The following is a 22,151-nucleotide window of genomic DNA, read 5'->3' on the forward strand; positions in this document are numbered from 1 at the left end:
ATCCCTCATCATCCTTCAGAATCCTAATCTTCCTTCTCTCTAAGCATTTGACTTTCTTTCCACTGGATCCAAATCTAAGACTAAACCTCAACGGTATTAGGAAGGCATGCCAGGTGTGGTGGTGCATGCCTATAGTCCCAGCTACTCATTACATTCATTACACCCTGACGGAGTTTAGCAATTTCTTCATACTGTCTTCACCTGGCCATGGCTCTGCAAGGAAATAAGAAGTTGAAAACTCTAGAAAAACACTAAGGACACAAGATACAGATATGGAACAACCTGCTCTATCCCTAAAACAGATATCAACTCAACTTAATAAACATTCACTGAACACTGCTTAAGCCCAGGAGTTTGAGACAAGCCTGGGCAATATGATGAGACCCTGTTTCTTTAAAAAAAAAAAAAAAAATAGTAGGAAGAAAAGAATAAGGTTAGAGAGAAAGTCATCTTTTGTCATATCTGAAGTTCTAGTGGCTCATTATATTTTTCCAAAGAATTTCACAGCAATATATGCCATTGCACATGTTCTTTGTACCAATGTGACTTTGACACTACTCCCATTAGGGGATGGGGAAGACTATGCTCCTTCTTCTGGAATCTTAGCAGCCTTGTGATTATAGCCTTGTGATTTTATGCTATGTGATTTCCAAGCCCAGTTCTCTTGGGATGCTCATTCTTGGAACCCAGTCACCTTACCATGAGGAAGTCCAAGCAGCCCACAGAGGATAACAAAGGATCCCAGCCCATAGGCTGGCTGAGCTCCCACCTGACAGCTAGCACGAACCTGCCAGCCACAAGAGTGAGCAAAGGCCCCCTCTCGAGCTGCCTCAGCTTATGCAAGCTATTTCCACTGAGCCAGGCCAAATTATATGAGCAAAATAATTATCATTTTAAGCTGCTAAGTTTTATGGTGGTTTGTTACCAGGAAATAGATAACTAGAACCGTTTCGCTCACAAATGCAGACAATGTCCCTTCTTACAATAAGATTGTATAATGAACATGCTGAGCTAAATGCATAGGCACTTCCCAGCACCATCTTTTCTTAAGGGAAAAACATTTTTCTCCAGTGACATTTTACCTTTCAGAAAGCTGCCGGATCTGTGGAATTCCCATATATTTGTGGAAGTGCTCTAGGACATTCATGACACCCTGAAGGAGATTAGCAACTTCTCCATACTGTCTTCGCCTGGTCATGGCTCTGCAAGGAAATAAGAAGTTGAAAACCCTAGAAAAACACTAAAGACACAAGATAAAGGTATGGAATGACCTACTCTACCTCTAACACAGACATCAACTCAATTTAATAAACTTTCACTGAGCACTGAATATGTATGGTGCTGTGCAAGACCTGATCCAAATCCACAAGGTGACATTATTCAGTGAGGGACAGTCAACTAACTACACACCTAATACCAAGCAGATGAACTATGTTCTATACAGAAGTACAAGTTATGCCGGGCGCGGTGGCTCACGCCTGTAATCCTAGCTCTTGGGAGGCCGAGGCGGGCGGATCGTTTTAGCTCAGGGGTTCGATACCAACCTGAGCAAGAGTGAGACCCCGTCTCTACTATAAATAGAAAGAAATTAATTGGCCAACTGATATATATATAAAAAATTAGCCGGGCATGGTGGCGCATGCCTGTAGTCCCAGCTACCCGGGAGGCTGAGGCAGAAGGATCACTCGAGCCCAGGAGTTTGAGGTTGCTGTGAGCTAGGCTGACGCCACGGCACTCACTCTAGCCCGGGCAACAAAGTGAGACTCTGTCTCAAAAAAAAAAAAAAAAAAAAAAAGAAGTACAAGTTATGTGCTATGGGGGCTCCAAACGAATGTGTGAGTGATGAATTCTCATTGGGTTGGGGGAGGGGAATCTGGGGAAGACTTCATGGACTTAGGTTGGGTATTATGGAATTAGCAGGCTCTTGGCAGAGAACAGGGGTAGGGATGTTACCATCTGAGGATTATAACATTTGGGCAAACCAAACACATCTTTCTAGGGCATTTATATGCATATACTCTAGGGCATACATGTTAACTCAAATCTGTAGGTTTTAAGGCAATGATAAGCCACTCTGTGTCAGAGATGTCTGCTTGCCTTGTTGCTAAGGTAAATGAAGCTTAAATAAAAGGATGATGACAAAAATCAACAGTTATAGGGAGGAAGTAAAACTATTAGATCTAAATTTTTCATTAGGGTTGGGTTTTGTTTGTTTTTTTTTAATTTATAATAATTATTGGCGGGCGCAGTGGCTCATGCCTGTAATCCTAGTACTCTGGGAGGCCAAGGCAGGTGTATTGCTCAAGGTCAGGAGTTCAAAACCAGCCTGAGCAAGAGTGAGACCCTGTCTCTACTAAAAATAGAAAGAAATTAATTGGACAACTAAAAATATATACAAAAAATTAACTGGGCATGGTGGTGCGTGCCTATAGTCCCAGCTACTCGGGAGGCTGAGGCAGGACGATCGCTTGAGCCCAGGAGTTTGAGGTTGTTGTGAGCTAGGCTGACACCACAGCACTCTAGCCTGGGCAACAAAGCGAGACTCTGTCTCAAAAAAAAAAATTATTATTATTTCCCTTAAGAGGCATTGAAAAAGACAGGAGTAAGTTCAAGCCAAGGTGTTATGTTGTTACCACTGCCTGGTCTGACAATTTGGTGTTCAACACTGAGCAACTGGAGCAGGAACAAGGAGACTGCTCTTCTGGTCTCCCGCTGGCCATTGCTCTCACTGCTCACAGGAGAACGGATGCCCTGGAGCTCATGCGACACTTAGGAGAGATCAGGAGGGAGCCTGTCCACTCCTCTGCTCCCCTTCAATGCGTTCTCCCCTCTCTCCTCTCCCAAGACTTTGGATACTGTTTCTCAGTTTCCCTGGAGATACTCTTACTCTATTCACACGTGGAATAACACTGAGGCTGGGGCAGGGGCAATCCCCAGCCTGAGACAGACCACAGCGGTGAACTGGAATGGCAGAATCTTCCTAACAAAGGAAGCTTTGGATTGCTGCTTTGTGATAAATAACCAGCTCTTCCTTTTAATACTATTTCTAACATTCTCACGTATAGTTCCCTGTATAAGCCAAAAAGGAAGCTATCGCCTTTGAAAAAATGGGTTTAAAAAAAGTGGGTTGAATGACAAATTGAAGATGTTTTCACATGGTCTCTTCAAGGACACTGCAACTCAGCCCAATACAAGCAGGAAGACTTGTTAAGGCAGAGGCTACAGGAAGTGATTATGGGCCCGAATCACCTTGTATGCCTTAATGGTGTAGATCTACTACACGAAATTGGTCCATATTCTTGGAGTCATTCTCATAGGCTTTCTGGGACTCCTGCAGACTCAGAGCTGAGTCTGAGGCACCTCACTTCAAAGCTTAATGTGTCTGTTAAGTTCTGAACACCAGAGGGCACAAAGCAAAAATGGTACTGAACACTCAAGGCCAGTTTGCAGAAAGTGCGGCAGGATGGTGAGACTTCCCTGGTTGAAGTGCATAAACCTATGATGCCATTTTCTTTATGTGACACATTTCTTGTGGACTCAAAGGGGAAAGTTTACATTGCTTACTCCAGGGAATCGACGCCACCGGCCAACATGTGCAGGTGGTTCAGTGTTGTGATTGAGGTGGTCAGGTGGCGTTTGGCATGATCTAACTGCTTAATGTCGCGGGTGATTTCTTTCACCTAAATATAGAAAAACCACAGGAGAGAAAGGAAGAGGTTAAAAAAGATGTAAATGCTTCTGCAAATAACACCATAAGAAACTAATGCAAATGAAACAAGGAAAAAAAATCTTAGGTTAGCCCTTGGAGAAAACACAAACATTCTCATAATACAAAATCAAAATAATTTCCAATCAGCCTATTTAAATTGAATTAAATTTAAATTGAATTTGGCATTTCTTCAGACTCTATACAGGGTTATAAAACCCTCAGTGGTGAGAATGAAATGAACATTATTTTTTACCCCATATAGAATGATCCAAATAGCAATTTGCTGTTGAACATAGAGGATACAAGAGCCAATTAAAGCACATTTTTCTCTTGAATAAGGTCAAAAAGAATGCCCTGTGACACTGGAGTTACTGGGTTCGGTACAAAATGGATATTAGTCAGCTAATTGAATTGCAATAGTCTTTATTAATGGAACTAAGGTTTATGGCCTGGGTCTTCAGCAAAGACTCTCTCTCAAATATCAAGAAGACTAAAATGTAACCAGTTGTAACATAAGCTTAACATGTAACATCACAGGTGGAGAGTAGCAGGCTTTAGGGAGTGAGAAGACAATCTAAGAAGTTCTGAGTGTTGTTCTACCACGTCCAAGAGAGAGAGAGACCCTATACCTGGGAATGCAAGTATATTTCAGTCACTAGAAAAGTATACTCAACAGAGAAGGTGGAAAATTTCTCCAATTTAACACCTAAGTGAAATCTTCCACTAATCTGAGTCTATGTTGACTAAGAAATTTTCTTAAGAGCAATTTGGTATCCCAGGTTCTGTGATACCTGGAAGGAAGGGAGAGCCCTGGATACCAGGCACAAACATTCTAGCCACTGGCTGGATATACCTCCCATTAAAGTGAAAGATGTGGTAGTGAGTTAAGTTCACGTGACCTGATTTTTCAGAGTTTGAGCACCCTGGGTGAACTCATAAAGATTATGACCTGCCCAGTTCAATTCCATACCCGCAAACCTGTAAGGCTGACCTTGGCCAGGCACAGTGGCTCATGCCTATAATCCCAGCACTTTGGGAGACCGAGTCAGGAGGATCACTTGAGACCAGGAGTTTGAGACCAGCCTGGGCAACACAGTGAGACCCTATCTCTTAAAAAAAAAAATTAGTTGGGCTTGGTGGCATGCGCCTGTAGCCTCAGCTACTTGGGAGGCTTAGGCAGGAGGCTCATTTAAGCCCAGGAGTCCCAGGCTGCAATAAGCTATGATCGCACCACTGTACTTCAGCCTGGGAAACAGAGCAAGACCCTCTTTCATTGGGACTTCTCCATGAAGCCTAACCTCAAATTACCTCTATTTCCATTGTTATTTTAAAATAAAAAAGGTTAAGACCCCACCACCACTTCACTGAATAACTGAATTGGGGGCAAAAAAAGAACAGGGGGGGTAAAATAAACTAGATACAAGAGCTTGGCCCTATAATCTGATCATTTGCTTCAAACACTGAAATAAATCATCATCCTATTTCCTACAAAAAGCCTCTGTGTTTCTGGGTTCCTTAGCTTCAGTCCTGACATCAGGAGTCTTTAACCATTGCGTTCAAAGTCGCCTCATGTCAGGAATCTATCCCTTCCTCTCCATCCCTCACTGGTCTGCACTGGACCTGGCTGGTCTCTTTATTCCCAGAATCTGCCATCACTCCTTATCTCCTATCCTGTGACACTCTAGACATACTGAACTACTTGTTTTTCCCTAATCAAAACTTTTAATCATGGCTCACGCCTGTAATCCTAGCACTCTGGGAGGCCGAGGCGGGTGGATTGCTCGAGGTCAGGAGTTCGAAACCAGCCTCAGCAAGAGCAAGAGCGAGACCCCGTCTCTACTATAAATAGAAAGAAATTAATTGGCCAACTCATATATATAGAAAAAAAAAAATTAGCCAGGCATGGTGGCACATGCCTATAGTCCCAGCTACTCGGGAGGCTGAGGTAGGAGGATTGCTTGAGCCCAGGGGTTTGAGGTTGCTGTGAGCTAGGCTGACGCCATGGCACTCACTCTAGCCTGGGCAACAAAGCGAGACTCTGTCTCAAAAAAACCAAAAAACAATAAATAAAACCTTTTAATTATAGGGGGCACAACAGGTCACACTTACACGAGACCACTATACAAAACAGAATGCCCAGAGTGAATTCACCACAATTGTTACCCATGGCCAGTCAAAAAAGGACAGAATAGGAAATGGTAGGTTTTGGAGTCAGATCTAGGGCCGAATCCCAGCTCTACCACTTACTAACTTTGTTTCCCTAGGACAAGTTTCTTACCCCCACTGAGTCTGTTTCCCATCTATAAAACTGGTAATCATAAAAATAATAATGACAACAAAACCTAGTCCATAAGGTTGTCATGAGGCTATCTAAACAAGTTAGATCGCTTGTATAAAGGAAGTGGCATAGTGCTTGGCACTTATGAGGTCAATAAAATAGCAGCTCTCCCCTCGCCCCTACTTCTTCTTCCCTTTAGCAAAGCACTGGCCAGGAAAATAAACTGCTTTAAAATAAGACATCTCGTAACTTTAGAAGCAGCTTACTCAAATTGTCACCACACTCCCCCTTGGATGCAAGAGGGAGCATAGCCCGGAACAGCAGATTACGATCGTAAGGATATCGATGCATAAGAAAGCCAAGTGCAATAAACTCTAGCAAAAGCAGCATCTGATAGTGTCACCTGACAATTGCACTTCAAGGGCCACTGGGTGGTGCTGAGTGCGGTGCATACTTGGGGAAGGCCCACAAACCCAAATCCCTAGTTCCATGCTCAGTGCCCCTCAGTCATTTAATTCTCACAGCAACCCTGTGAGGTAGATGCTATCATTCTTATTTTATAGTTGAAGAAACCAGAATCACAGACGATTTAGAGACATTACATTACTTAGTCAGAATTTGAACCCAGGGGCCAGCACTTCCCAGTGCCTCCCACAGAGTACCAGTGGGTGAATGCTGCATTCCTGGTCCACAGAGGGGCCTTTTGAATATATCACTGGTGGACACAAATTTGTAGAGAGAGAACTTAAAACTACACACATGGATCGTGGGCAGGAGACATCCCACTTCCCAGACCCAGGGCCAGTTTCAGTGTGTGCTACCAAGTTACACATTGTATATCTTAATTGAGAAATACATGATATAAACAAATGCTAGAGAAATAAATCCAAAATGACTAGGAAACTATTCTGGGGGAAGGAGAGAAAGAAAACTTTTCCTATTTAAAAACAGGGCTGCAAATGTAGGGCAGGCGGCAGGGATGGTGAGTCACTACTGTCTAGCAGCACCCCCTGAATCAATCTGGAATGTATTCACAGGGGCTTGCTTTAGAGATGTGGACGACTGGTTGGCAAGAAGTGGGAGAAAAAAGCCCACTAATTAGCATCACTGGATGAGAGCTAACTTCCTCTTTTGGTGCAAAAGAGTTGGGAAGAAACCTAAACTCACCATCTGCTCTGATTTGTCTGCTTTGTCTTTGATATCTTTGATTTTGCCGAAGAGTTGCTGAATAGCTTTTTGAGCTTCTTCAAGTGCCTAGAATGAGAGAAACAAATGAAAAACAAAAAGCAATTCAAGATAGCACCAGTCACTACACTGTAATCAATTCCAGTCGCAAAAGAAAATTACCATAAAGCTCTCTTGATTCATTGTACTTACGCCAACAACTTTTCTGTAGTAGTAGAGACATACAGAGTCCAGCATTTGGATACAAGCAGATACTCGGGACTCTCACCAATCTGCATCATAAAGTTTTTTTTTTGTTTTTTTTTTTGAGACAGAGTCTCACTCTGTTGCCCTGGCTAGAGTGAGTGCCGTGGCGTCAGCCTAGCTCATAGCAACCTCAGTCTCCTGGGCTCAGGCAATCCTTCTGCCTCAGCCTCCCGAGTAGCTGGGACTACAGGCATGCACCACTATGTCCGGCTGATTTTTTCTATATATATTAGTTGGCGAATTAATTTCTTTCTATTTATAGTAGAGACGGGGTCTCGCTCTTGCTCAGGCTGGTTTTGAACTCCTGACCTCGAGCAATCCGCCTGCCTCGGCCTCCCAGAGTGCTAGGATTACAGGCGTGAGCCACCGCGCCCAGCCGATCATAAAGTTTTAATTTAAAAACTAAATGAGTTTCCTCTATCTCAGTGATTGCCACATGTGTTACTGATGAAAACAAATAAGCAGGGCATGCACATCTGTGTGTACACATGTGTGTGCACACATGAGCAGTAACCTTCCAAACCTACAGAGAGACAGAGGTGGCTTTAAGTGGTGGATAAGGGAAGCTCTGAATTTGCAAATTTCAGAAGATTGTGCTCTCAAAAAAAATCAGGGCTGTGCATAAGTACTCTATAAGTGTGACAAATCTTAAAGACATTTATAGTACCTCATTTAGAAACCAATGAAATGAGGCTAGAAAGAAATACTTAAAGCTAATGGTGAGCCAAATGTTTCCACTGAAATAAAAACCTACAAAGATAGATGCTATACATTAAAAGTATTACAACTCGCAGTATCTTCTGCAACCAGGGGATGCAATATGAGAGGAGCTGTGAGGGTGCTTGCCAGCCACACATGTGGAACATATATACTTTACTATGCAGTGACAGAAGACTACCTATAGCCAAACTGCTACTCGGAATGCCAGTGGCAGTTATGGCCCCAGCCACATTAGTCAGCATTTCCTTAATTTGCTCCTTCAGTCATTCAACAGGTATTTATTTACTGAAGCCCTCCCATTACCAGGTACTATGCTAAGCACTGGGAATCCAATGGTAGACAAGACAGGTATGGGCTCTCTGTCCTCAAGGAACTTGCTACTTTGAGAAGTCAGGGGAGGAGATCCCGGAAAAGCAATTAAATAAAGAAACAAGAAATTTCCTGAGTGAGACAGGTGTGGTGAAGGAATTACGCAGAGTGATTGAGAAGAAGGGAGATGGTAGTTACAGAAGGTCTCTTGAAATACAGCATATGAACTGGTACCTGCAGGATGAGGAAAAGTCAGGATGTCCAGATCTGGAGTAAGAGAATTTCAAGCAGAGAGAATAGCCATGCAACGACTCTGATACAGAAAAGACCTTGGTGTTTTGGAGGACCAAAAAGAAAGACAGTAGATGATAGTGTAGTATCACAGTGGGAAGTGTTATAAAATAATTTGGAGAGGGAGGCAGGAACCAGAGCATGGAGGGTCTCAAAGGCCTGGTACAAGCAAGCATGGGGATTCTGGTCTCAGTGCAATGAGAAGTGAAGAGTTTTAAACAAGGAACTGGCACATAATTTACACACATAAAAGACTTCCCTGGCTACTGTGTCGAGAGGACTGGATAGAGGCAGGAGTGAAAGATCTGTTAAAAAGCTGCTGCAGGTCTGGCATGGCTCACATCTGTAATTCCGGCACTTTAGGAGGCTGAGAGAGGACTGCTTGAGACTAGGAGTTCGAGACCAGCCTGAGCGAAGAAGAAGAAGGAAGAGGAAGAAGGAAGAAGAAGAAGCTGCTGCTGTTGCGTTTATATACATGAGAGATGATGGAAGTCTAAGCCAGGTAGCCAGTGGTGACAGGAAGTAGTGGAGAGATTCGGGATTTATAGGAAGGTATAACCCACAGGACTAATACACAGGCTGCATGTGAGTTATGAGAGAGAGGGAAAAATCAAAGATTACTCCTAGGTTTTGGTTTGAAAAGCCAGTGACTGGTTCCATTTACGGAGCTAGGGAAGACAGGAGAAGGACGGGCCTGACAGGCAGGTGTGTGTGGTGGTGGTAGCAGCAAGGCTAGAAATCAAGAGTTTTGTTTGCAATTTATTAACAGCGCACAGCCTGAGCTATGGTGTGAATATGTCCCCCAAAGTTCATGTGTCAGAAACTGAATCCTTAATGCAATAGTGTTAACAGGTGGGACCTTTAAGAGGTGATTCAGTCAGGAGGGCTTTGCCCTCATGAATAGATTAATGGCATTATCTGTGGAGTGGGAACCTGATAAAAGAATTAGTTTGGCCCCTTTCTGAAGCATGTATGTACGTTCTTGCCCTTCCACCTTCTGCCATGGTATGCCACAGCAAGACCCTTGCCAGATGTGGGCCCCCTCAATCTTGGATTTCCCAGGCACCAGAACTATAAGAAATAAATCTCTTTTATTTTTAAAATAAATTACTCTGTGCTATTCTGTTATAGCAACACAAAACTATAGCTATTGCCAGATCAAATACCTGAAAATAGGGCTTTAGAACTGGGTAAGGGGTAGGGGCTGGAACAGTTTTGAAGCGAATGCTAGAAAAAGCCCATATCGCTGTGAACAGAGCAGTAAGGGCAATTCTGGTGAGGGCTCAGCAGAAAAGGAGAAATGTAGGGAAAGTCTGGAACTTCTCAGAGATGGCTTAGTGGTTGTGACAAGAATGTTGGTAGAAGTACAGACAGTAAGGGCAATTCGGATGAGGTCTCAGAGAGGAATGAGGAAGCGGTATTGGAAACTAGAGTAAAGGCCATCCTTGTTATTAATACAAACTGGCAAAGACCTTGGCTGACTTGCGCCCATGCCCTACGGCTTTATGGAAGGTGAATTTAAGAGTGGTAGACTAGGATATTTGGTGGAAGACATTTCTACTGAAGGAGCTGCATGGCTACTTTTAACTGTAAATAGTAAGATGTGAGCAGGGAGAAATTATTTAAAGAAGGAATTTATAATTAAAAGGAAAGCAGAATGGAATGATTTGGAAAATGTGCAGGCTGGCCATATAAGGAGTGAAAAGGCATGTTTAGGAGAGCAATCCAAGGGTGTGGCCAAGTAACCACTTGCTAAAGAGATTAGTAGGAAGAGAAGGGAGCCAGGTGCTATTCATCAAGAACATGGGGAGAAAGATCCCAAAGGCATTTTGGAGATCCTTGGGAAGCTGCCCTTCCCATTATAGGCCCAGAGCAGGGCCTTGGAGGGCAAGGTTTCCAGAGAGGTACCCTCAGGAGCTCTGCCTAGTGACTCCACTGCCCTGAATGCAGCGCTCCTTGGCTGACCTAGCCATGGTTCCAGTGGGCCTGGGTGTGACTTGGGTTGCTGCTACAGAGGGCATGAGCACAAGCCTTGGTGGCATTCGCATGGTGCTAACTCTGTAGACATACAGAATGCAAAAGCTGCGGGGCTATGGCAGCCTCCACTTAGATTTAAAAGGATTTCATGGATACCCTGGGAGCCCAGGCAGAGCTCACTTATCGCAGGGGCAGAGCCATTGTAGAGAGCCCCTACTAGGGAAATTACTAGGGAAGTCATGGGTATAAGGCCAGCTCAGAGACCCCAGAACTGTAGGACCACCAGCCTGCAACCTAGGAGTCCAGGAGAGAGACTCCTAGTCCTAGGAGTCCAGAGTTGCAGGCATGCAACTCCAATCCATGAGAGGTGCTGAGTGAACTGAGCCCAGCAAAGCCATAGGGGTGGGCTGCCTGAGGCCTTGAAGGCCCAACCCCTGCTTCTGCCAGTCCAGGATGCAGGATATGGAATCAAAGATTATCCTCCATCTTTAAGACTTAATGTTATTTTCCCTGTTGAGTTTTGGATTTACTTGAGTCCTATTACTTTTATCTTGCCTATTTCCCCCTTTTAGAAGGGGAATGTCTGTACCACCATTGTATTTTGGAAGTAAATGAAGTACAAATAATATAGTCAGTGCTCCATATCTGCAGATTTAACCAACCAAGGATTGAAAATAACTGAAAAAGAAAACAACAAAAAATAATGCAAATTTTAAAATGTAGTATAACAACTATTTACATAGCATTTACACTATATTCGTTATTATAAGCAATCTAGAAATGATTTAAAGTATACAAGAGGATGTAGGATGTACACAGGTTTTATGTGAATTCTATACCATTTTCTACAGGGGACTTGAACATTAGCAGATTTTGGTATTTGAGAGGGTCCCAGAACCAATATCCTGCAGATACCAAGGGAGGACTGTAACTTGTTTAATTTCACAGGCTCACAGCTAGAGGGGAATTTGTCTCAGGATGAATCATGCCTTGAGGCTCACCCATTTCTGATTTAGATGAGACCTCGGACTTCTGAGTTGATGCTGGAACAAGTTAAGACCTTGAGACTATGAAGATGGAAAGAATGTATGACATGAATTTGGGTGCCAGGGGCGGAATGCTATGGTTTGACCAGGTCCCCCAAAGCTCATGTGTTGGAAACTTAATCCCCAATGCAAATATTGATAGGTGGGACCTTTAAAAAGTGATTAGGTCATGAGGGCAGAGCTTCATTCATGGCAATGTGGCAGAAATGAGTTTCTTTATTGCTCTTCCACCTTCTACCAGGGGATGATGCATCAAGAAGGCCCTTGCCAGCTGGGAGTCCCTTGACCGTGGACTTCCCAGCCTCCAAAACTATGAGAAATAAATCTCTTTTCTTTATAAATTACTCAGTCTGTGGTATTCTGTTGTAGCAACACAAAATGGACTAAGATAGACTATTTGATATCAAGTGGAGATATCAAATTGTACATAAAAGTCTGGGGCTTGGCAAAGAGGCAAGAACTAGGGGTTTAAATCTAGAAGCCATCAAACTTTAGAGATGATATTTAAGTGTGTAAGACAGGAAAAAGTCAACTAGGAAGAAAGAACAGACAGAGAAGATGGTTCAGGGCTAAACTCTCAGGCACTCCAATATTCAGATGCCTAGAAGAAAAGAAGGATGGAGCAAAGATACAGGGAAAAGTCACCAGTGACATGAGAAAAAACTAGGGACTGTGGCAGCACAGAAGACAAAGTGTTTGAAGGACAAAGAAGAGAGCAATTATTCCTTCTGTTGTTGAAAATTCATGTAAGATTAAGACAGAGAACTGCCACTGATTTTGACAACAGGGAACTCACTGACAACCTTGACAAGAGCAGTTTCAGTGGAGTCAAGGGAATGGAAGTAGACAGTGATGACATAATGAGGTGGAGGCAGTGACACACAGAGCCGGGGCTTGCAAATGGTGCCCAGGGGCTGCATCCAGCCTGCCACCTGTTTTAGTAAATAATGTTTTTCTGGAACACAGCCAAACCCATTTGTTTTAGTATTGTCTACGGTGACTTTCGCCATACAATGGCAGAGATGAATAGTTGCAACAGAGTCCATATGGTCCATAAAGACTAAAATATTTACTATCTGACCCTTCAAAGAAAGCTTGCTGACCTTGGTATAGGTTATTTTTTCAAGAAGTTTTTGCTATGAGAAGACGAGAATAAAGAGACAACAGATGAGGTAAAGGGAAGAGTTTTTAAAGGTGAGAAATGAACACATCTGTAGTGAGAATGATTCAGCAGAAAGAGAAAATGATAGGGAAGGTAACAGAATAATTACAGAAGAAAGGAACTTTTTTATAATGTTCTTGCATTGTTTAGTGTGTAAATATTAGTGCTTTAACAGAGTTTCAAGAATCCTGTAGAGCTGTGGTTCTCCAACCCCCGGGGCTGTGGGGCTGAGGATCGGTACCAGTCTGTGGCCCGTTAGGAACCCGGCTGCACAGCATGAAGTAAGCGGCTGCACGGCAGGAGGTGAGTGAGCCAAGCTTCATCAGCATTCACAGCCACTCCCCATTGCTGGCATCACTGCATAAGCTCCGCCTCCTATCAGATCAGCAGTGGCATTAGATTCTCATAGAAGGGTGAACCCTACTGTAAACTGTGCATGGAAGGGATCTAGGTTGCACGCTCCTTATGAGAATCTAATGCCTGACGATCTGAGGTGGAGCTGGGGAGCAGCTGCAAATACAGATTATCATTAGCAGAGAGGTTTGACTGCACAATAAATGAAATGTGCTTGAATCATCCCCAAATCATTTTCCCCCCTTCCCTGCCCCTGGTCCATGGAAAATTCATCTTCTATGAAACCCTGGTCCCAAAAAGGTTGGGGACTGCTGCTTTAGAGTGTGGACCAAGGGTATGAATAGCATTTTTATATATCCTATAGCTAAAGCAATCATTCATTCTGGTTTATCTGGGAAAGGCCTAGTTCATGACTCAGTATAATTATTAATAGCTCTCTCTCTCGCTCTCAAAAGCGACTCCACTGATAAACAATATATGGTTACCTTACCTGTGACATCTAACCAAACCTAGAGCACAATTAGAACTTGAAAAATATTTGCCCATTGATTAAAAGTACCATGGGGCACATATAAGAGTGGCAGTGTTGAGACTACTGCTCTGAATGAGGTGTGCTGATACCCCGTTTCCTCTAACTTCAGGCACAATTATAAACAGTGGTTCAAAATCACAACTTCATGTTTTATATAACTATTACCTATTTAGCTTATATGGAGTCTAATATCCAAGACGCTACATGGGGTCAATAAATTCTAAACCCACTGGAGCCTTCTAAAAAATGCTGGGTCATGGTATTAATACAAAATGCACCACAGAGGCCTCTGCAGCAACTGACCCCTAGAAAGGACTGGTCTTTCTGGGGATGCCTGCATGAAATTCTGTGATATTGCAGGTCATATCATGTCATAGTGATGTGCTGTGCTAATGGGATTATAATCACCATCTTCTAGCCAAACACCCTAAAACATACGACACTCAGCTAAGAAAAGCAAAATGGGCCATGCTGTGTACTTAGATCTTAAGTCTGAAGAGGTGTGTATGATCCTTTCTCAGAGAAAGGGTTCCTCTCCCAATTTCTCTCTTATTCTTAATCTGGCATCCTACCAGAACTGTCTCTGCTGAAGGTGCCACTTTTTGCTTCCAGCAAACAAATAAGACTCACACAATCTTACATTTCACAGTCTTTAAGAAAGATAAACTGTCTGCCAGATTTTTTTTCCCCTGGCTGGAATACTTTAGCTTGTTATAATAATGTACTGAAGTTGGGGAAATTTAATATAATTCATTTTCCAGAGTCAAAAAGGTTCCTCTGAAGTATTTGCTCTATCAAGCTAGTCCCTTCTCAACACACACCCAAATATTTGACATCTAACCTCTGATAATCAAATTATACAGAAAGAAGAGTATTTTGTAATCGGAAGAATCGTGACACCTCTAAAAGGTTAAGATTTTATTCTTTAAAAATACTAAAATACTTTTACTACCTGGCTAATCAGAAAATGTGCTGAAAGAAAGATTCTGGCACTGTCCCTAGACACTCTTTAAAATAAAATGTGGCTACTTTTCCATTCCAAGCTGTATGTGGATTAAAAACAGAACTAATCACCCCAAAATGTCTGTTTTCAATCTACCCTTACTGGAGTTTCTGAATTGAGCACCGGAGAGTGGCTACAGGCGTGCATTTGAGGATGTTATTACAAAGCAGTTACTGTGGTGGTCCTCTTTAATAACTCACGTTCTGTGATCAGGAGATGCAAAGCAACCCACTGAGCTAGCCTAGAAGACCCAGCAAAGCCAATTATGATATCTGTGTATTTCTTTACATCATTAACTGTAATTGCTACTCTTAATTTTCTTAATTTTCTGTCCCTCCTAAAGCAGATTCTGAACAGGCTTTGAAAGCCACACTAGATCATGTGGAAGATAAGCAGTATGGAACTCAGCACAGACACTGCTGTTTTCTTCTTTCCTATTTTTCTTTTTCTTTTTTGCAGACCTGTTGTCTGTCACCTGTGCAGATAGACAGGCTCTGATCCAATGGAAATACTTTAAGAAATAAACATCCCCTCTGGCTCATAGATGCATCTAATTTTGCAGTTTGCTCTATCAAAGAATGAATTACCTTTATCCTGTGAGGCCACAGGCAGCCTTTCTGAGATTTTAAACTGAGATCCCTTTTGTTGCCACTGCAGGAAGGAGGAAAGGTGTTCATTTTCAGAAGAACTGGTACGGCTTTAGACTGCTCTTAGAAAAAATAAAGTGCTAATATTCAATGTTCCTGGGAAGAAAATAGATTTTTCCACTATTCTGCCATGATTTGTTTTCCAACTTTACATCTGTCTGCTTGTTCCCTTTCTTTTCTATTGTATGGGAAAGCAACACATTGTATTAGTTAAAAACAAGGGTTTCTGAACCAGCTTACTGGAATTCTAATCTTGACCTTCCTGCTTACTATGTGATCTCTCTCAAACCTCTTAACCTCTAGGAGGCACAGTTTCCTAATTTCTGGAATGGAAATCATGTCACCTGCCTCAAAAGATTTTTTTTTTTTTGTTAGGAAGGAATACGGGGTCTAGTAGCAAACATCTTTGGAATTGTTTATCCAGTACTCTTCCCTCCTCCTTCAAATCTTCCTCTCACAGAGTTCTTACAGTGTCTGTTATCTGAGAGGTAGACCAGGCCCAAACTGGGCCTACTGAAGGTTTTCCTGTGATTTTTTTGAGAACTAGAATAGAGAAAGTAAGTTCATCTCTCTTGGGTGGTAGAAACCCCAAGAGGTGAGATTGAGTTACTAGCAGCTAGGTTCACTGACAGAAAGATACTGAGAATTAGTTCAGTCCTTGACTTCCACTATTTTGACAAGCCCGACTAAGACATTACTCTTCCTACGGTTAGACTTATTCAACTTCTTCAAAACAAGACACAACAGTATTCCTCCAAATAAGCCTCCTTTTTGCCTAAGCCACTTTGAATTGGGATTTTTGTCTTCTGCAACCAAGAGAGCCCTGTGTTTTTGAAGCTCCCAGCACATGGAAGGGGCTCACTAAATGCAGTTATTGTCAGATCTCCTCAATGGAGGGCTGAGACTATACCTCTAAGAGTCAAAGGTTGCTGACTCATCTTTTAGAGCTTTTTAAACAAGCTGATTAAGTTCAATATCTTAGGCATACTCAGAAGAATGGTTCATGGATCGAGGGGATAGTATCTTTGAACCATGCTGAAAATGAGACATTCTCCAGAAAAAGTGTTAAGTCTTTTGTTCATTCCTTCCATCAAAAGTGAGTGCCTACTATCATATATGTACTATGTTAGACACTGAGAGAAAAAGATCACTAGACAGGGGACATGTCTTTAAAGAACTTATAAGGAACACATGTAGGAAATATAAATAACTAAGACAAGGATGATATAAAGAGGTCTGGATAAAGAATGGCAGCATCATTTCGCAAGCGAGGGACTCCTCAAAAGAGCAGAAGCATTGATGAGTGCTACCATGTCTGATAATCCCTAAACAGAGGCCCGTATGACATCCATTGAAGGTAGACACCTAGGGTTAAGTAGCCCCTGTTTATGGAAAATCCTTTCTTTTGATACTGCTGGCCACTCTGGCACCATGGAGAGCTGTTGCTATGGCAACAGGACATCCCCAGCAGGGGCAGAGGTGCTTTAAGAAGCAGCAGCAATAGCAACAATGCAGCCTGTTCCCCACAGTGGCACTAAACAGTAGCAGAGGCTACAGGACTCTCACAGCCACCGTGTTTCCCATGTCCTAGAACACACCAGGTACCTTCTAGGTCTGGCAGTCCTGGTCAAATGCCAGATGGCACCCATCAGATGAGAATCATTACTGTGTACACTAATTCCTCCATAGTCCATTCAGAAAGCTTGAGCATAAAATAGCTTTATTTAAAGCACAGATTTCTTTCCAAGTTTGTGAACCAAAAGACTGTGAAGAGCAAAGGGCATAATTCTCACCTTATTCGTTAAAATGCTCTGTTCTGTGTGAGTTACTTTTATATACGATTTCTTCAAACTACATCCACTGAAAACGTGAAGCAAAGGGCTCATTTTTATTGTTTTTAGCAGACAAGCCAGAAGTTGAAATCATGAGATGAGGCCGGACACAAACTCAGCAGTGCCCAAATAAGACTAAACATTTACATTTTAAAGTTCTGCTTAAATCTGTTATCATCCATAACTTAGAATACGTTAGCCCTGCAGTGGCTGGGAGTGAACGCATTCAGGCACAGCTTCCTCTGATGAAAGGTGATCCTTGAGGACGCATGCACTTCAAGCAACAATTCCAAATGGCAAAAGAGAAGGAAATGTTTAAGCAAAAGTCTCAGCTGCTTTTGCTGAATAAAAGATACAGAAATAAAATACTTTCGGAAATGGGGCATATTTGAAGGAACAACTTGTCCAAGTTTAACAAAGGACTACTTCCCACAAATAGCTAAGACTTCTAGTTGCCAAGTTAGAGGTTACTTACTTCATTCTAATTCCCCATACCTACTATTACTTCTAATTTTAGTCACTTAGTAACTCTTATTTATATTATGGGGCTTCATTCAGGAGAAAACATCCTTTAGTGGAGACATGTGGATGTTTCTTCAGCTGATTTGTTGAGATAACTTCTGTACCAAATGCTCCTTAGGCTATGAACCCAAATCTGAATGGTTTTCTCTCTTCTGATTTCACTTATTCTCCCCAGGATCTCATTGGTTGCTACATTCTCAGGGCCACGGGTGTGTAGTGAACACACAGTTCTCTTTCCATCCTTGAGCTCTTCTCTCAGTCCAACTTCTTCTCCATGCTGAGGCGGACCCAGCTGGTTCATGTCACTGCCATTGTTTGGATTCCCTTGTGAACCAGTTAACTTTCCAGGTTCCACAATGAAAAAAAGTATCTCCCAAATCTGCTTTTAAATGTTTGTCACTGTTTAAAAAGAGAATTTGATATGGACAAGTATGTAGCATGCTGGCAATCAGAAAATCTGGATCCATGGTTAACTCACAGAGTGTGATTTTAGACAGGTCACAGAACCTATCTGAGTCTGTTTCTCCATCTGTAAGATGCAGAGAATAGCATCTACACAGCCTAATACACATTTCTGTGAGGATCATGTGATGTATGCAAAAATACTTTGTAGAATGCAAGGTAAACATATGTATATTGTAGTAAAACATTAGTATTCAGATCAAGAAAAATGACTCAAATGTATGCTTTGCAAAAGCAACTCAAAATGTATCTTTGCTACAGTGACTCAATCAAGACAGATTAGCCTTACAACAGTACACTCTTAATTTTAGAGATCTGGAAAACTCCGGGGCTGATGACTGGTATTAGAACCTCCCCACAAGATGCTAATTTAGTCACTAGAAATCTCTAAAGATCAGAATCTCCAAGTATTCAATGAAAAGAAAGTATAGATTTCTGACTTATTAAAAGCAGCACTGGGCCTAGCTTAGGATAATGGTATTATCATATGTATAATACTTACCTAACTGTCCCTTTTCTTCCCATGTGACTGGAAACAAGAAAAGTTCAAGCATGATGAGGTGACAAGGGTTAGTAACTAGGTCTGATAGGGTAAAAACCCCTCAATTCCTTTCTTCTCCTGCTTTACAAAAGACAGTATTTGAATTATCAAGTTATCTGTAAGTCCAGTAAGTACATCTCCAGAAGAAATGTTCCCCTTCTAATTGGGGGTCATTGTGAGAGTGGCACTAGTATATTTTATCTAACATCCATATTCCAGATATCACATACAATACCTAGAGATGAACACAGTATCTGTTCAGAGAGTCTAAAATTCAATATGAAAACAGAAATCAGAAATCCTCTCATGTGATCCAATACTATACAGAGGACCACAAGTTTCTTGTGTATTTTAGAACTTTAATCTAGATGACTACAAAACACCAAACCAAAATAGACTCATTATTTTTGCTTGTGCAAAACTAATCTCTGTCCAGAGAAGACCTTAGAGTCCAAATCAGAGCCAAGGAAATTTTATAGCTATATTACAGACTCCTGAAAACAGAGATTTCTAAATGGAAATACTGACAAAACAAACACAGCACTGAATTTGTGCTGTTCTAAATACTGTGTTTCCATGGATGAAAGAGAGAAGAGGAAAAAGGAGGTCAAGTTCTTATATGAAGACAGAGTTTCAAATTCCCATCCATTGTTCAAACATATCTGAATGACTTGTGTCAAGGACCTGAAACCCAGAAAGCTTTGCCCCATCAGCAGGCATACTGCAATTTTGTTAATGCACAGCCTCAAACGGAGGATGGAATTTTCCTTACAAAATCTCTAACTACAAGCAATCAAAAGCAAGAGTGACCTGGGTAACAGCCAGAGCAGTTGCAGTAGTGATGAATGGCATTTTCCTCTTTAGATGTAGAGATTCCAGTTTAAACTTGTGACTGCCTCTAACATGGAAAGAAGCAGATGGCAAAAGTTATGCTTGACCTTCTTTCTTGGCTCCTGAAGAGTACCAATTTATATGGAGATGGCTCAGAAGAATAATAAACTTCAGTGTTCCTTCTTGGCATATTATTTTCCTAAAACTATTTTCAATAATCACGTTGCAGACAAGTGGGACTTGTGTTTCTAAGGTCAGGAAGGAAATAATCCAATTGCTGGACTTGTTAACTAAATAAAACAAAAAATCAGGGTGGTTTTATTTTGGGGGGGGGAAGAGCACCTCTATTATTAGGCACTGACTACAGAAGCTTAAGACTCTCTAGCTAATTTGAAACACATAGTTTGTATGGACTAAATGAAGACAAAATAGAAAGTATGCTTGTATTAATGCATTCTGTGTCTAACAGAAAAATCTACTGAAGCTTAGAACATTATGGAAAAATGTTTCCAAAGAGATTAAATGTTGAAATGATTAAAAAATTACCATATGACTCAGCAATTTCACTCCTAGGTGCATACTAAAAGGAATTGAAAGCAGGGATTCAAACAGAGATTTGTATACCGATGTTCATAGCAGCATTGTTCACAATAGCCAGAAGGTGGAAAGAACAACCCAAGTGTCCATGAACAGATGAACGGATAAATATAATATGGTCTATCCAAACAATGGAATATAATTCAGTCATGCAAAGGAGTGAGGCTCTGATACATGCTACAACAAGGATGAAATGTGAAGACATTATAAGTGAAATATGCCAGATACAAAATGTCAAATATAGTTATTTCATTATATAAAGTATCCAGACTAGGCAAATTCATAGAGATAAAAAGTAAATTAGAAGTTACAAGAGGATAGGAAAAGTGGGACGGGGAAGTTATTCCTTAATGGTTACAGTGTTTCTGTTTGAGGTGATGAATAAATTTCAGAAATAGAAGTAGTAATGGTTGTACAACATTGTGAATGTAACTGATGCCACTGATTGTATACTTAAAAATGATTAAAATTGGCCGGGCGAGGTGGCTCACGCCTCTAATCCTAGCACTCTAGGAGGCCGAGGCGGGTGGATTGCTCAAGGTCAGGAGTTTGAAACCAGCCTGAGTGAGACCCCGTCTCTACTAAAAATAGAAAGAAACTAATTGACCAACTAAAAAATATATAGAGAAAAAAATAGCCGGGCATGGTGGCGCATGCCTGTAGTCCCAGCTACTCGGGAGGCTGAGGCAGTAGGATTGCTTGAGCCCAGGAGATTGAGGTTGCTGTGAGCTAGGCTGATGCCATGGTACTCACTCTAGCCTGAGCAACAAAGTGAGACTCTGTCTCAAAAACTAAAAAATAAAAATAATTAATTAATTTTAAAAATGGTTAAAATTATACATTTTATGTTATGTATATTTTACACAATTTTTAAAACTTAATAATGTAATACATTAAGACATTGAATAGTACTCCTTAAACAGATAAATTATATTGTATGTGAAATATATCCCAATAAAGCTGTTAAAATACAGCAATATAAAAAAGCAAAAAAGGGCCGGGCGCTGTGGCTCACGCCTGTAATCCTAGCTCTTGGGAGGCCGAGGCGGGCGGATTGCTCAAGGTCAGGAGTTCAAAACCAGCCTGAGCAAGAGCGAGACCCCGTCTCTACTATAAATAGAAAGAAATTAATTGGCCAACTGATATATATAGAAAAAATTAGCCGGGCATGGTGGCGCATGCCTGTAGTCCCAGCTACCCGGGAGGCTGAGGCAGAAGGATCACTCGAGCCCAGGAGTTTGAGGTTGCTGTGAGCTAGGCTGTCGCCATGGCACTCACTCTAGCCTGGGCAACAAAGCGAGACTCTGTCTCAAAAAAAAAAAAAAAAAAAAAAAAAGCAAAAAAGGTCATATTGACTAAATTTAATAAAATTTTAAAAGGATCAAACTCATCAAACTACATGCCAAAAAAACAGAACAAAAAACAAAAAAACCCAAACTCACATGTACTCTTAACTCTTTGTTCTTAGGCAAAATAAAAACTGCATTTGAAGATTATTTTAAAAACAACAATAATAAAAATACATTTTAAGACTCAAGAGATGTGGCCAGAAAAAAGTCATGTTTAAATGCTCTTATTCTTACATAACAAAGAATTAAAAGGAACAGAGATGAAAGAAGTAATAAAGATAAAGTTATAAAGTAATGAATTGAAACAGGAAAAGAATAGAATTGATAAATAAATATAAGTGCAAGACCTTTGAAAAGGTCTAAAAAAAGTCTGGCTAGTTAATCTATCAGGGGAAAAATAGAAAATACAACATTAAGAATGAAAAGAGAATATAAAGAGAGATTTGGAAAAGATGAATAACCTTAAACATCAGAGTGAAATTATTTTCAAGAAATCTATACTTTGGGGAGCATGAGCTGCAGCGGTGGCGGAAGTGGCCGGCAAGCCCGGTCCCCGCT

General features: G+C 41.4%; 1 protein-coding gene across 1 annotated transcript in view; it reads right to left on the reverse strand.

The window, feature by feature from the left end:
• Window positions 1-22,151, reverse strand: part of VPS53 (VPS53 subunit of GARP complex) — a 156,173-nt gene that overhangs the window by 106,151 nt on the left and 27,871 nt on the right. Inside the window, exons 5-7 of the mRNA XM_075994275.1 lie at window positions 7,155-7,241; window positions 3,565-3,680; window positions 1,083-1,202 (exon numbers count right to left, since the gene is read on the reverse strand). Of these exons, the coding sequence (XP_075850390.1) occupies window positions 1,083-1,202; window positions 3,565-3,680; window positions 7,155-7,241 (323 nt within the window). The remainder of the gene's footprint in view (window positions 1-1,082; window positions 1,203-3,564; window positions 3,681-7,154; window positions 7,242-22,151) is intronic.

This window comes from Microcebus murinus, chromosome 18 (assembly GCF_040939455.1).
Source record: "Microcebus murinus isolate Inina chromosome 18, M.murinus_Inina_mat1.0, whole genome shotgun sequence".
NCBI lineage: Eukaryota > Metazoa > Chordata > Mammalia > Primates > Cheirogaleidae > Microcebus > Microcebus murinus.